Source organism: Sorex araneus, chromosome 11 (genome assembly GCF_027595985.1).
Source record: "Sorex araneus isolate mSorAra2 chromosome 11, mSorAra2.pri, whole genome shotgun sequence".
NCBI classification, from domain to species: Eukaryota; Metazoa; Chordata; class Mammalia; order Eulipotyphla; family Soricidae; genus Sorex; species Sorex araneus.
The window spans coordinates 39095517-39112514 of record NC_073312.1 but is presented as its reverse complement, the minus strand read 5'-3'; the positions used below and the strand labels follow the sequence as shown (position 1 = coordinate 39112514).

The following is a 16998-nucleotide window of genomic DNA, read 5'->3' as shown; positions in this document are numbered from 1 at the left end:
CTCAAGGAGGTCCTGGTTCAGTTCTTGACAGCACACTTGGTCCCCTGAGTACTGAACCAGAAGTAAGCCCCGAGCACTCTGGGTGTGCCCCATTCAAAAACAGTGTTTTTCTAGAAGGTTATATTATATTATCTGCTGTTAAAGTTGTTATAAAGGAATTTCTGTAACATAGACACTTTTTATCATCTTGCTTTGTAATGATTTTGGAGGATGATTGTAAAAAAGAACAATGAAATTGTTTCTACCAAAGAAATGAGTTTGTAGTGAAAAATATCTCATCTGCTAGTTTTCCAGAAGGATTTGGATTGGATCCCAAGCCAAGAATGACTCCTTATCATCAAGTATTTCTTTATCCAAATGAAGAAGTCAGAGAAAAAACAGGGGACGACCTTCCAAGTTTGAGTGATGGTACATTTTATTTGTTGTATTTGCGGAGAGTAGATTGACAGTGGTAACTGCTAGCATTGAATTCTTCAGTTTATCCTATCCAAGATAAGAAACCAAATACGAAGGATATTCTCAAAGGTCAGAAGAGGTCCTAAGATGTCTGTATTAGAGTAGTATAATAGCATAGTAGATAACCCAGTAGAGAATATAATTGGAATCATCGTTGCTTAGTAGAAATGAAATGGAGGAAATCATGGACAAAGAGAAAGCTCTGAGATACTTGGTCAGACTAAAGAATATGGTATATTTACTAAAATCCTAGAGACTCTCACTGTGAATTGCTTTCACTTCTCAGGCTGTGCTGACGATGCTGTGCTCTCTTTATTAGTCCAGCATAACATCCAAAAGATGGCACAGACTCTCTGGCAGCAGTTCACGGCACAGAGGCGGCAGGAGCTAGAAGACAACTTTAAGATGGATATCTTTGTGAAACCTGGAGACGGTGAAGTGAAGATTGAAGAGGTCACTCCACTCTGGGAGGAGACGATGTTAAAGGCCTGGCAGCATTATCTAGGTCTCTGTCCACTTGACTCCAGGGAATGGAAATTCTGGGGTGCATAAAGCCAAATTTTCCCAAGATTCCACTAGGGGCTCAGGGTCTTTTCTACCTAGATCTTCTTCTTAAGCCTTTGGTAGATAGGATTTATATCACAAAAATCTCATAAATCTTTACACGCGCGCGCGCACGCACACACACACACACACACACACACACACACAATTCTTTGCATATTGGGTTGAAAAAAACGCAGAGAAGTCAGAGGGGATGATGAAGCAAGTAGATTCCAGCACTGTCTTGGGAAAGAGTCTATCATAGCTGTATCCTGGGTTATGGAACTTACGGTTCTAGAGCCTTTCTGACATTCACCTACCAACTTTGAAACCTTGCACCAAATCATGCAGTGACCTGAAACCTCAGTTTTTTCATGGTCGAAGTGGAGGTCCTCGTCACAAAAACGTTCATTTCCCTTGCATGCTACCAATGGCTTAACATCTTTCCCTCATATTTGTTGGAGTAGTAGCAATAGAATTTAATGCAATAGGAATGAGATTTTAATTTTGGTCTTAAAGAGATTTCGAAGCTTGGCTCATACACTTGTTCCAATTCTTTTAGCAGTGACTCCAGCACTCGTTATTTCCATGTGTATTATCTCAGACTAGCTGCTGTGATAGAGTATTTTATTTAATTAATTTTTCAAGTTAATTCTGGCCAATTTGTGTGCATGTGCAAAATATGGCACCCTCATACAATTTGAAGTCAAAATATATTGCATTTTATAAAAGAGCCATGCATGCATAGAGTGATGAGAGGATAAAATAAACCTTTAATTTTGCAAACAACAATACTTTGAAAACTTTCAATATTTGAAGACCAATGTTATAAGTGATTTCTACTTATTTTTCATGCCACAGTACTAAATTTAAAACTATTATTCTCACTATGAGGATTAGAGCACTCACACTATACAGGGTAAGAACACAGGAACTCAGGAACTTTAGCTAAGTTGTCCAACCTCTCATTTCAAGACACAAGCTATGAAACTAGGAATCTAAGTCATGTCTGGTGACCTCCAAAGCCCACTATATTTTTAGTAAGAGCTTGTTTTCTTATTGAAGGCAGGCATGATGGCTTGTCCTCTAAAAGACGAGCCAATCTTAGAAGTATATGTTTTCCTTTCAACCTCAGCTCTGACAGCTTTTTCTCCCTATCCCAGCATCCGAGAAGAAGGCACTGTCCAGTCGCTCAAGTGTTGGACACCATAGCAAAGTTGCTCTGTGGAGTGAAAGCTTATCTTCAGCCATGAGGCTGATGCCCGGAAGGCAGGCCAAGGACCCTGAGTGCAAGACAAAGGTGAGTCTGAGCCTACCTCCTGAGGAAAATATCAAGCATTTGACTGAAAACATTATGATTGTCCCTCTTCTCTGTCATCACGGGAAGTTACCTGATTCCAAGTTCTTGTAAAGCTTTATGAGTGACTTCCCAACTGAGGGTATATCTAAGGGAGCCTGGTCTTAGGCTTATAATAAATTGAAGTGATTATGGGTTCTCCTTTAATGCCAACAGCAGCTATTTCTTGTGGTATCAAAAAACTAGAGGTTGAGCTCCCATTTGACCCAGCAATACCACTGCTGGGAATATATCCCAGAAAAGCCAAAAAGTATAGTCGAAGTGACATATGCACTTATATGTTCACTGCAGCACTGTTTACAATAGCCAGAATCTGGAAAAACCCCGAGTGCCCTAGAACAGATGACTGGTTGAAGAAACTCTGGTACATCTATACAATGGAATACTATGCAGCTGTTAGAAAAAATGAGGTCATGACATTTGCATATAAGTGGATCAACATGGAAAGTATCATGCTAAGTGAAATGAGTCAGAAAGAGAGAGACAGACATAGAAAGATTGCACTCATCTGTGGAATATAGAATAATAGACTATAAGACTAACGCCCAAGAATAGTAGAAATAAGTACCAGGAGATTGTTTCCATGGCTTGGAGGCTGGTCTCTCATTCTGGATAACTCAGGGAAGGGACCACCAAGCAAAATGTGGTTGGAGGTCATGTGGGGGAAGGGTGAGGCGGGTGGAATACAGACTAGAGACTGAACACAATGGCCACTCAACACCTTTATTGCAAACCACAACACCTAATCAGAGAGAGAGAACAAAAGGGAATTCCCTGCCATAGTGGCAGGGTGGGGTGGGGGGAGACGGGACTGGGGAGGGGGGAGGGATGTTGGCTTTACGGGTGGTGGAGAATGGGCACTGGTGAAGGGATGGGTTATCGAACTTTGTATGGGGGAAGCATGAGCACAAAGATGTATGGATCTGTAACTGTACCCTCACAATGACTCTCTAATTAAAAATAAACTAATAAAAAAAAACCATACCAAGGGTGGTGTGATGGGTCAAAGGGGCAGAGCACATGCGTTGCAAGTGAGAGCCCTGGGTTCAGATCCCAGGGCCTCATAGTACCTTATGCATCACCAAGTGTGCGCTTCCCTACCTACACCTCAAATCCAAACCAATCCCTGTTACTGTTTTTCTTTAACATCAGTTGTACTCAGACAGCACCAGTCCACAGGTGAGAAAGAGCTTAGTATTTGAGCTCAGAAAAGGATCACGGAAATGGTACCATTGCCAACAGTCACAGTGATGGATCCACTTGATTGTGTGGAGAGGAGCCATTGGAGTTCTCTCAACCATTTCTCTAAGATATTAGAACAAACCAATCAAAGCTCAGTGGCTCCAGTAATGACTTTGAATAACCATGACATTGTTAGTAAAGGAATTGGCTCAGGTTGTCTGTACTCAGGGTTAGTTAGGGCCTCTGCTGCTGGGGTCCTCAGAAGGCTCTGTGTTCACCTGTCTGGTGGCTATTGCCAGCTAAAGTCTGAGACCTTAGCTGAAGCTATGTCTGATCCCCTGAACCTTTGCCTACACAGGGCCTCTCTCCTAGTGTCATAAGTGGGCTGCTTTACAACCTGGCAGATTGGTTTCAAGGGTTTCATGTTGGTTGAGAAAAGAGAGTGAGAGTGAAAGAATGAGAGAGAGAGAGAGAGAGAGAGAGAGAGAGAGAGAGAGGCAGCTTGTTAGCTTTGGGAAACATGCAGCATCACCTCTGCTATAATCCTTTCACCAAAACAGGCATAAAGTTCACTCCAGATTCAAGGGGAATGAAATAGACCCCATCTGGTGGAAAAGTGGCAAGATTCTGCAAGATGGAAGATCAGAAAATATTGCTGAGGTTCTTTATGGGGGAAAAATTTTGTTAGATCTTCTAATGCTGGGTCACAGTCTTATCTTTGGAGGCAGACAGTGGTCACTGAGTGGACAGAGCCTTGGAGTTGAGGCTCCTCATATGATTCACTTTCTCTCCTGGTTCCACAAAGAGACAAATCACCCCGGGACTCTGGAAAGGAGCTCTAGAGGGGGATGGAGATGACATTTGTGGACAGATAGACTCCAACTCTGCCCTCTTCACTTGGTAGGTGAAATTGAATCTACCAGCTCAAAGTCAGGGCTCTGCTGTTTCTGAGAATTCGTTGTCTACTTGTGGTATGGACTGAAGGGAAGAGGGCTAACATATGCAGAGAAGAGTGCCACTGGGGAAGGAGACTCTCTTTTCAAGCTTCTGGAGCAATATATTTCAGAGAAACCAAGAAGAGAAGACCAGGATGAGACCTGACTTCTGGTCACTGGGGTTCAGAACTAAGGTCAGGCAAAGAGAACTGTCAGACAAAGGCACCATGGGAGGCTCGTGCTAGTGTCGAGCAGGAGAGGGAAGCCGCAGGAGATTTCTGTGGCTCACAACAGTTCTCTCTGTAACATTCTCCTCTCTGATCTGGGCGCTTGGAAGCTCAGAGAGAAATGTGTGGTCCAACTTTACTAACCACACATGCCCCATGGGGTCAATTTCTACAAACCACATGTACAGGCACACATGTACATGCACACATCCTTCTCTCTGGCTCCTTCCTTCTGATTTGACACCCACTTTAGAGTCACGCTGATTTACTTATCCTTTCTACCATGTTTATGATCTCGTGGATCAAAGACAAGCCACTTCTGCATCAAAGTGGACTGCGCTTCCGCTTTTCTACTTTAGCTGCATCTTTGCTTAGCTTAGTGCCTTGGTCTGGGTTGGGCACCATGCCTGGTACATAGAAATCTGGTGAAGAAAGAGGCCAGAACTATGTGGAGTAAGGGAGTAAGATGCCTCCCCTCCCTTTGCTGGGCCAAGAGGCACCAGCCTGCAGACTCTGCATCTATCACTCATCCTCACGAGAGGCCTTTGTGCTAACAGAAGGTACAACTTCTCAGGTACATATGTACACTGTGATGTCATAGGATAAGAGCATCAACTATTTGCCCTGGGGTCTGTTTAATTATTTTTAAAAATTAATTTTGATTATTACAGCTGATTACACCTCAGTGAGCAATGTAATTGATATTTTCTAATGTATCCCAAGGAACATTTTGTACAACACGTTTTTTGTTGTTGAAGGTTAAAGACTTCGTTATTGGTTTTTCCCTAAATATGCCCACATCATTAGTCCCTCCAGTGAGAAGGTCGCCATCTGGAAAAAGCAGCATGGAGACATTATTCAGGCACAAGTGCATGAAATTGGTGTTTCTGCCTCTTCTGTCTCTCTTCTGGAAAGAAGAGGCTTGTAATTAAAGGAGTTGGTTTTGGAGGAAACATTATTCATTTGGTGTTATTCCTTATCATGTCAGCGGCTGACAGCTCTATAGCACTGATAAATTGTTCCTTGGAGTGAGACGTGTTATGCAGGAGTCTTAATTCTTTTTACCTATCTCCATGTTCAGTGGAAAATGTTTTCTTCATGGCAGGTGAGCTGAACTTTGAGGCAAGGCTGGTGCGATCGAAGCTTTTCCTTCTTGCTCTCCTGACCATCATTGTAGTCCCTTCTGGAGACAAATTATGAAGTCACAATGTCTGGGGCTCTGTCATGCATGGTGGTTGAGAGCTTGCATTCTCATGAGGTTACAAGTGTCAGTGAGGGTGTCTTGGAAGTGAGGTTACTATGTCCATCCTCAGCTTGGGGAAATCTAGTATGTACTTGGGCCAGCCCTTCCTCTTCATAGAAGTGGACTCAACTTTGCTCACCTGTTCTCTTTCAAACTTACTTGTTCAAAAACGAGTTGGAAAAAGCATCAACAACCAATGCTGACTTCTGTTTGACCACCATGCCTTCATGGTGTGCCATATTAGCGTTATGAAAACCATGGTGGGAGGTTGATGAGAACGCCCTAGGCATGTTTCCTTATGATTTTTATGATATTAAAAATTATTTCTACACAGCAAATGTTTCTTTTTAAGCTTTGGCACAGAAAATACAGAATTATGTGACACAGGTGCTGGCATTGGCTTGGAAGGAGCATGATGCACTAGTGGGTATAACGTACTCGCAGGGCAGGGGAGCGACCATCTGGGGGTTGCAGTTGGTACGCAGGTCAGGCTGGGGCATGGTCCATAGGTGGGGTTTAAGCAGGGGAATGGCAGATTTCTGTGCATACAAATTTGACTGGGAAGGAATCTGGATAGTGAACAGGTGGGAAGCTGTCATGGTTGCAGTCGCGGACATCAAAGGACACCCAAGAAGGATTCCAATTCCCCAGTGGTAGGACAAGGGAACAAAGGAGATTCAGCCAGGACAGGCTTTTGAAACCAGGCAGTGAGCAGAGAGGGTAAGAGAGTGTGAGGTGAAGGGTTTGGAGGGCTTTGCTGGACTCTGCAGACACTAACAAGGAACAAGTCAGAAGAAGTGCTTAGGAGTGCTGAGCCACCTCTGGTCTCTAGAGGGGCTGGGAGAGCCTCTTCATGGGGACAACCTCCTGACTCCTGTCTTCTTTGGCACAGCGTGGTCATTTTACTCCTGACAGCAACTGCACACGTGTGGACAGCTGTGGCACAGAATGCATAGTGGGCCACTCCCAATCTCCAAGCAATGCTTAAGAGGCTGCTCACAGAATTAGACCCCCAGGAGGAAGGTGGGGCGGCCCAGAGTCCATCTTGTTTTCATAATTTTTGGTGAGGGCAGAGCAAGCTTCCAGTTGGTGTTTTCCAAAGTTGAAATGGGGCAAACAAGAAGATAAGGACACATGAGGATTAACAGATGGGGATAAGAAGATATTTAAGTAGTACTGGACTTGCTACATGACCAAAATATTTGTTCCAAGCCACCCTGAAGGTTTTGTAAGTCTGTCCTGGAGCAAGCCTCCTGCCACCCTGACAGACTTGGATTTCTTGTAAAGCTCTCAGTGGGGGTTTTGGACCCTCTACTCGGAATACTTCCCCTATTATCTCTTCTAAAATCCATAGTGAAAGTTGCAAGCATATGCAGAAGTAGAGAAAATAATAAAACAATTTCCATGTATCTACCCATCACTTAACTTTCCAAAATTTTCAACTCATGGCCAATCTGCTCTCATCTCTATCATTTCCTGCTTTCTCCCGCTGCAGAGAATGACTGTGAAACAACCTCCCAGACATCCTATCGTTTCCTTCTTAAATGTTTCTGCATATTTATTTTCCCTTTGAAGAAATCATGAAGCCCAGATAAAGAGTGCAGAGAAGGAAGTAAGTGTTCAGAGTGGAAGACGTTAGGAGCCACTGGGGAAGTGATCAAGCCGTTCCTGTCCCTACTTGCCTGCGTGTTTGTATTAGTCTACTGCAGTTGAGGGATGTCGGTCTTGCAGAGGCTGAAGACACAGTGAATGTTGGAGAAGCTCCTGCACCTGTTTGCCCTGTTGGAGGAAGGGGTGGAATGCCAAGGATACATGCAAGAGGACATAAGCTTCCAGAGTTCAGGGGTGAACAGACTTGAAGGAGACACCTCAGATTTTAGTCCCTTCCTGGGAAAAATGGGTTTTTGAGTCTAAAACTCAACCTATCTGAGAAGAGATTTTTGAAATTAGGAAGAAATTGAATGAGCACTGAAATTCAGGGGAAGTCAGTGATTGAGTAGAGCGTAACCACCCAGGAACCTTAAATGCAATCATGGAAACAAAAGTTAGAATCCCCAAAGATGTTCTATTGTAAAAGAGTTAAAATCAAAGATTTTTATCTGGGGAGCTGAAGTTAGGGCACTCCCAGCAGTACTCATGGGTAACACAGGGCCATACCTGATGATGCTGGGCAGACTGTACTAGGGAAATGTAGGGGCTCACACTGGCAAGGTGAACTCCCGATCACTGGAGCCATACCTCGAGGCACCAAATAAAAGGTCTTTAAGTATTTGTAGGAGAGTTGAAAAAAAATCAGACATTCAGAAAGTTGCCACACAAACTCTTAAAGATTTAAATGTTTTAGAAATTTCATGTGATATTAGAGGAGAAAGAAGATAATTCAAAGTAGATGACCTGAACTGGGTGGAACTCACAAACAGAAGGGAAAAAAGAAGTTAGAGGGGGACAGCTTTGTCATACATTCTTGTTGGCACAACAGCAAGGGCAACTGGTGCCAGCAAATGGAGAAAAATAGATTGGCGGGACAAAACCATTAAAAATCAGAGAGAGGGGAGAGAGAGAGAGATTCAGAAAACCTGAAATGATGGGCTTTAAAGAAAACCACAATGCTGTGTTGTTGGAAAACCCAGTTGTGTTGGGTGATGGAAAGAGTGATGTATTTAGTAACAAAATTCTCTGAGAGGAATAGAAGCAAATCAATTTGGAAAAGTAAACGTGTAGATCCTTCCACTGACATAAGTGCTGTAGTTTAGACCTTCTGCCAAATGAATCTTGGTTTTCTTCGTTGTGGTGTGCCAGACTGCTGATGGTGTGCTTTCTCTCCACGTTTTCCTGAGATAACTGGCCCTACAACACATGCCATTCTTCCTAACTTGATCTGGAGCTCTTCCTTGTTATGTCTGGACCAGAAAAGGCCTTTGTCATGTCTGCTCTAATTGTAGTGATATTTTGAGGGCAAGAAAGAGAATAATGGTTGAAGCCTACTATTTTTTTTTTTTTTCATTTTGGGTCACACCTGGCGCTGCACAGGGGTTACTTCTGGCTCATGCACTCAGGAATTACTCCTGGCAGTGCTCAGGGGACCATATGGGATTCTGGGAATTGAACCCAGGTGGGCCGCGTGCAAGGCAAACACCCTACCCACTGTGCTATTGCTCCAGCCCCACTATTTTACTTCTTAAACTTCCCAAGATTCCTTTTTCATTTCAGATGAAAGTAAAGTCTGTGTAAACTTGAACCATAATCTTGATAATATGGGCAGCCATGCTCTAATAGTTGCAACTAGAACAATGGAATTTTCCCACTGGGAGAAGCAGGATTTTCCCACAATGCTGTGGCATTTATGACTGGAATGAGATGTAGTGTGGGTGGTGGGCATGCAACCAGTCCAGAACAGTGGGTATAGGGTGAAATAACTTTGAAAGTATTTTTCCCCCTGTGGTCTGGGCACTCAGCCAGAACTCTGACTCCATTTCCTTTTTCCTTTGATTCACACACTGTGACCTCAGGTATATATGCAATACACACCCAATTCTTCATCTTATTGGTATTAGAACTCATCCATCACATTTCACTAGCAGCCAGAGTTCTATTTAACATTGTGTTAGAGAAGTGGGTGGAAAGACAATCCTTTGAAGGAGAAACTGCACACCAGAAGGAAACATAATGGATTTTCAACAGTAGCAAACACCAACAACATCAGTATCAGGAATAAAGAAGCATTGTGTGGAGTGATGTAGAAGCAACACTTTCCTTTTTCCGGTTTATAGAAGACTTAAACAGTGCTAGTTTTTGCATGCCCCTGTTACAGGAGTTTGAAAAATAAAAGTGAACAAAGCAAACACCGATACCTTTAATGATGTTTCTTTACCAAGTGCATCATTTGTGAGACATCTTTATCTTCATAATAGAAGGATAATTAACATCACTAATTATCTAATTAAGTTCATTAAGCATCCACCAACACTGCACCGTGAAGTTGACATTATGTTCTACTGTCAACAAATGCTTTTGATTTCTTAGGAAGTAATTAAAATGTAAATTAGTATGCGATTATATGCACAGGGGAAGTTTTGAATCAGATATTCATTTCAAAACTGCTTAGAGCAACATAGTTTCTGTGGTTTTTTTTTTCTTCAATAAAAAGCAGACATTTTTCTATTTATGGTATATATTAAAGTTGCCACTCCGTTGTTAGATGTTGGAATCATTGTGAGATTGTAGTATTCAATGATGGTATATATTTGGATATATTGGCTAATATATTGGATAGTGCTTATTATTATTATTTGATCATTTTAATTAAAATGTTTTTATATCCTCTGTATTCGAAAATACTGTTAGTGATATTTCCCAGGATATCTTTCCATAACTTAAGTTCTTAGCTGAGTTTGTTCTTTCTAGGCATTTTTAGGCCATTCTTTTTATGAATCCTTTGTGTCAGGTTCAATCTGGGGAATGTAGTTAACGACTTACCAAAAACAGTTAGCACTTAGGTCCAGGTGTAGAGGGGAAAAGAAGGCCGTACAAATCTCACTGGTGAACCAGTTGTTCTTGATTACAAGTTTACATTTCTGCCTTTTCAGGCAGCTCCTGGATTTCTGGTGAAATTTCATAACTGTAATGTACATACAGTAAACTTGTTAGATTAGGAACCCTTCTGGAAGCATCACTGTCCCCAGACATTTGGTTGAAAAGAGGCTCCTAAAATAGAAGCGACCATGCTCCACGCTCCAGATTTTGTTCTTAAAAACAACCCTGATACGAAAGCTTGTAACTAACTCACAGTGATTCAATAAAATTTTTTAAAAAGAGAAAAAAATAATGTTGAAATTGTAGATATTCACAACAATCACAATAAAAACTATAGAATTCAAAAAGAAAAATAAACAACCCTGATGGAATTCTGAAGTGCTCACCTTGTTCTAAAGCTTGCGGTTTACTGGGATAGCTCAGAGACACTGGTAGTCATAGACCTCCACCATCTTTACTCATGAAAACACAGGAGCCCCTGAACTTTGAGTGGATGTCACCTGTTTGGTGAGAAGGAAGGTCTCTTCTAACAACAATGAAGTTTACCAATTTCTTTTACAGATGGATTTTTCCGGGGATGGATTTCAGTGATGCCCAATTTAAGCCTTTCAGTCTAGAGTTAACACTATTTAAGATCAATGTTAGGAGAACACAGTGGCCTAAATTAACTGACCCAGTCCCCTTGGAAGGATTAAAGTCAGGGCTTGAGCATGAGTAGAGTTTATTGACCCACTAACTGCTCTCATCACTGAGTGAAGACAAGTATTTGCAGAGTCCAGGAAAGAGCAGCTGGTCTACTGGGAGGCTGGCATTAGTGCACTGACCACTGGTGGGCATGAGGCTGCTGAAATGCAGTGAGCAGTGGAATTATGCTGAGGAAAGCTGTGTGCTTCACAGAAAAGTGGGTAATTTATGGGTAGGTTATGAGTTCTTTCCCAGCTCCTTTAGCAAGTCATAATCTGTAGGATGTGATTCCTGACCAAGGATTCTATTGCTAAAATCAGATGATGGTGACCACCTAACATGTACCAAACATCTGCCCGACTTGGCAGATAGAATTTCCTCTTCCATAATTTTTTTCTCAATTGTTTACTCTTACGATGTGGTTGAGTCTCTCATGACTAACTGAAAGATGCAAAGTCCACACATGTAATGAATCCATCCTCTGTCACTTCCTCACCCGTCTGATTAGTTCTGCTTCCTAGTCACTTCCTTCTCTGTAACTGACAAAGAGCAATGGCTCTACCACTGGGCTCAACAAAAGCCCTGGACCACCCCAACCCTGCTGTGCCTTTGAGCATACTTGTGGTCATTCAGCAACACACACACACACAAAGAAACATGAGGCTAAGGTTTGTTTTGTATTTAGCAGCAACATGGTAACTTAAAGTCACTCCAATGGAGAAGACACAAAGTTATGTAAGTTCCATACATCAGTGGAATATTCACACTGTCTGCCCACTGAAAGGCACATGAAGTTTCAATCAAGTTTTGAAAAGTCCTTATGGGCAGATGCTCAGATCCTCTGTCCCCAAGATTTTATTCAATTTCTGGGCTGAAAGGTTAACTTGAGTCTTCTACCAGTATCTTCTAATTATTTGTTGAGTTTCTTCCTTTTTTTTTTTTTTTATCTTATTACAAGGTCAGACTGATCTTGCTTATAGGCCATGCATGTTAACTTTTATTGAGGGATACTTGATAGTAACTCAAGGTCCAATTTTGCAGGTCAACCCATAATATTTTTAATGTATCTGAATACTTAATCATGTACAATCCAGTAACACATAACTATATTGAACAGACAGTGTTTCCTGCTAAGAAAGATGAATAACATATAATCCCTATCTTTGTGATTTGGTTGTTTCTCTCCCTAGTTTGATTCTATAAGAAGAATCACAAAAGATTGATTTTTTTGAGGGTTGGATAGTGGAAGGGAAATGAATCTAATCTGGGAAATTGCTCACTTAAAGAAATTCTGGGTCGAATTTTTTTTAAATGGGATTCAATTCTTTAAAGGTTAATTGTATACCCAAATGTCTTTTGAGGTTAAAGCACTTTTTGTATTTTCAGCTTCTAAATACGAGGTATACTTACATTCCAAAAATTGATGTTGTGCTTGAAGAAAAGTACCCTTGTCCCATGAGAAGCTTCTGATTTTTAAAATCGTGACTTGAGGATAGGGGAAATACTTCCCCCGCCCCCTTTGGTTCTTTAAAATTGAATATGAAAACTTAAACGTATTCATCAATGCAAAGATGCTTTAGAGTTCACAAGACAGAGTGTCCCAAACTACATAAATGATAAAACGGCAGATGGTCGTGAAGAATCAGTCTGGGGCCCTCCTGAGGCGCTTCTGCCATTCACTACCCGCTAGGCCCCCCACTCCCACCCCCTCCGCGAAGTGCCTGCCGTGTGAGTTACAGCCGCGCTCGCGCCCTGGGACCCATCTATTATGAGAAACCATTTTGGTTAATTAAAAAAGTCTTTCAAAGTCTCAGATCAGGAAGTTTTGAAATTTTCTTCTCTTTGCCGTCCTTGGTGGGGGTTGGTGAAAATGCGGTTCTTTGGCCTGGCGACAAGGAAGGGGAGCCTGGAGTGGGGAGAGATGACGAAGGCAGCTGGATAAAGTACGGTAGACCATCCTAGGTGAACTGGGTGTGGGGCTTGGGGGTCCTCCTGTGAGAATTTCTTTACTAGTAAAACTATGGGTGTGAAAGGAAGTAATGGGAGTCCTTGAGTGCCGCAGAAGGGAAATGGAACCAGCCTTTGTGGGAGAGATTTTCCCCAGTGGTTCTCTGTCCATGGAGTCCATCCTGCTGCACAGGCCAGCCTAACAGAGCAAGTACCAGTTCTCTTTGAAGGAGCATAGACGGTAAGCAGGAGGAAACGAATGGGAACTGTTAGGTAACATGATATAATCAGAAAGAAGTCCATGATACACTAAGAGACTGATTTGTGAATGAGACCTGTTTGTGACTGGAAGGTCAAAGAAGGTCAAAACTATTTTCTAAATAGTCATGGAGCTGAGAAGAAGAAGTAACCATTCAACATCAGGATGCTGGGAACCCCTGAGAAGGGCCCATTTTAAATCAAGGCTCAGGGCTAAGCATGAGCTTATATGTGTGAGAATAGAAGCTGTCCAAAAGCCTTGAGCTCAGAGAGGGAAGAGGGGAGTGGTCTTTGAGGTGTGGAAGAGCTGCTTTTGGAACTAAATTCTCTAGATCAAAAAATACACTTGTTGGAGTCACAAAATAGTGTGTTCCAAATTGCACAAATGATAAAATACTGAAGACAGATTACCATATTTATATCAAAAAAGTTTTCACTGGATTTGATAATCAGGAAAAACGAGATAGATGCACTTGAAGGGCATTTTAAACAATAAGTTTGGATATTTTATAAATGTCAACTACACTACAGACTAGGAAGCCTAGAAATTCAATGTAATGGTACTGATTCGATCTGATTTAGAAAGAAAAACAATAAATAAAAAACTTTGTTGGGGTGCTGGAGCGATAGCACAGCAGGTAGGGTGTTTGCCTTGCATGCGGCCAACCTGGGTTTGAATCCCAGCATCCCATATGGTCCCCTGAGCACTACCAGGAGAAATTCCTGAGTGCAGAGCCAGGAGTAACCCCTGTGCATTGCCGGGTGTGACCCAAAAAGCAAAAAAAAAAAAAAAAGAACACCCCCCCCCCCCAAAATTCCTTTGTTGGGATGACTAGTGAATTCTGAATGTGGATTTAGTTAAGTTTCTTTACTCCTTTCTCCCTCCCTCCCTCCCTTCCTTCCTTCCTTCCTTCCTTCCTTCCTTCCTTCCTTCCTTCCTTCCTTCCTTCCTTCCTTCCTTCCTTCCTTCCTTCCTTCCTTCCTTCCTTCCTTCCTTCCTTCCTCCCTCCCTCCCTCCCTCCCTCCCTCCCTTCCTTCCTCCCTCCCTCCCTCCCTTCCTTCCTCCCTTCCTTCCTTCCTTCCTTCCTTCCTTCCTTCCTTCCTTCCTTCCTTCCTTCCTTCCTTCCTTCCTTCCTTCCTTCCTTCCTTCCTTCCTTCCTTCCTCCCTCCCTTCCTCCCTTCCTTCCTCCCTTCCTTCCTCCCTTCCTTCATCCTGGCTTGGTTGTTACTCCTGACGGTACTTGGGATCATGAAATGCTGGGAATCTGAACCTTGCAATATGAAGCATGCACTCCAGCTTATTTGAGCTGTCTCTCTGGCTTAATATATTTCTTTTGTTTTTCACTTTCTTCCATAAAATTCTCAGGGTCCTAGGGCGACTCTTAGTAATATTCAGGCAACCCCAAATGGATAGTTCAATACAAAGGTTTGAGGATGGTGCTACTTAAATCATTAGATATGCACCTAGTGATTCAGGGACCACCAGGGCCACACCTAAAAGTGTCTAGAAGATCCTGAGGATCCAGGGATCTAACAAGGGTCTCTGGTCATATAACGCATACTCCTGACACCTAAAATATCTCTCTGATTCATAGATAAGTCTCTCGAGTGGAATATCACTGTATTTTAATAATTTCTTTGATTTAAAAAAATTTTTATTAGTGAATCACCTTGAGGTACAGTTACAAACTTATGAACTTTCATGTTTGCATTTCAGTCATATAGTGATCATTTACCCATCCCTCCACCAGTGCCCATTCTCCTACACCAATGTTCCCACTATCCCTCCCACCAACCCCTCCCCATCTCCCTCCACCCCACCCTGCCTCTGCGGCAGGGCATTCCCTTTTGTTCTCTCTTCTTTTGGGTATTGTAGTTTTCAATAGAGGTATTGAGTGGCCATCAAGTTCGGTCGATAGTCTACTTCCTGCATGCATCTTTCAACCTGAATAGGTCCTCCCAACATCTTCTACTTGGTGTTCCCTTCTCTATCTCAGCTCTCTTTTCCCCCAGCATGTGGAGCCAGTTTCCAAGCAGTGGGGCAGACCTTCTGGTCCTTATCTCTATTACTGTTGGGTGTTAGTCTCCCATTCTGTTACTTTATATTCTACAGATCTGTGCGATCTTTCTGTCTGTCTCTCTCTTTTTGACTCATTTCACTTAACATGATACTTTCCATGTTGATCTACTTATATGCAAATTTCATGACTTCATCTTTTCTAACAGTTGCATAGTATTCCATTGTGTAGATGTACCAAAGTTTCTTTAATCAGTCATCTTTTTTCCAGATTTTGGCTATTGTAAACAGTGATGCAATGCACATACAAAATGCAATTGTCATTTCTACTATACTTTTTTGCCTCTCCAGAATATATTCCCAGGAGTGGTATTGCTGGGTCAAATGAGAGCTCAATTTCTAATTTTTTGAGAATTGTCCATATTGTTTTCCAAAAGGGCTGAACCAGTCGGCATTCCCACCAGCAGTGAAGGAGAGTCTCTTTCTCCCCACATCCACGCCAATACCCGTTACGTTTGTTTTTTTGGATGTGGGCCAGTCTCTGTGTTGTGAAATGATATCTCATTGTTATTTTAATCTGCATCTCCCTGATGATTAGTGATTTAGAGCATTTTCTCATGTGTCTTTTAGCCAATTGTATTTCTTCCTTGGGAAAGTTTCTGTTCATTTCATCGTCCCATTTTCTGATGGGGTTGGATGTTTTCTTCTTGTAGAGTTCAACCAGTGCCTTGTATATCCTTGATATCAACCCCTTATCAGAAGGGTATTGGGTGAATAGAATATACATTCTATTAACACATTTGGAAATAAAATATCTGTAATCCTAAATGATCTAGAAAAAAGTACAAATGTATAGACTGAAACAAGAGAACAAATATGAGAAAAATAACCATTGCTAAGCTAGAAGTATGTATAGATGTTCATTGTTATTACTTTTGCAACATTTCAATGTGTAAAATGGAGTCTCATAAAGGAACAATAAGAGAACAAGATATTTGGAAATAAAAAATGTGTCATTGCTGAAATTCCATCAAGAAAATAACTAAGAACATAGAGAAAATTGGGAAAGATAGAAAAATGAGAGAATTGGTCTATTCAACATGTGATTCAATGTAGTTCTATAAGAAGTGGAAATTACTGAAGAAAAATGTCTAGAACTACAGGACATGAATTTCTGAATTAAAGGGGCCTGCCCACCACCTACAACAGTAAATAATGAAAAAAAAAGAAGAAGAGAAATAACTAGCTGACACATTATCATAATATTTCAGAATTGAGCACGAAGAACCTAAAAACTCAGAGGAATATCTCCAGGGAGAAAAAGATGAGGGGATTGGATAAATCCATTTTCTGATATCATTTAGCATGAGAATAATAATGTAACAATGGCTACATAGAAGGCACAAGAGATGCCTGGAGAGAGACGACCTAGGTCAAACTACTTAGGGGGGCTTGAGGAGGAGGAAAGAGATAGAACATGAAGGAAGGTTGCTGGTGAGAAAAAGTCCCCTCATGGTGACCATCTGCCATTTGGGTCAGCTGCTTGTAGAGTTCACTATCATATCCATTTGATGGCAACTCAATTTCCTGTCTGTTTGTACTCTCACTCACTCCCA

General features: G+C 41.8%; 1 protein-coding gene across 1 annotated transcript in view; it reads left to right on the top strand.

The window, feature by feature from the left end:
• Window positions 1–16998, top strand: part of WDFY4 (WDFY family member 4) — a 248928-nt gene that overhangs the window by 113093 nt on the left and 118837 nt on the right. The window contains exons 36-38 of the mRNA XM_004607397.2: window positions 287–408; window positions 776–961; window positions 2163–2299. Of these exons, the coding sequence (XP_004607454.2) occupies window positions 287–408; window positions 776–961; window positions 2163–2299 (445 nt within the window). The remainder of the gene's footprint in view (window positions 1–286; window positions 409–775; window positions 962–2162; window positions 2300–16998) is intronic.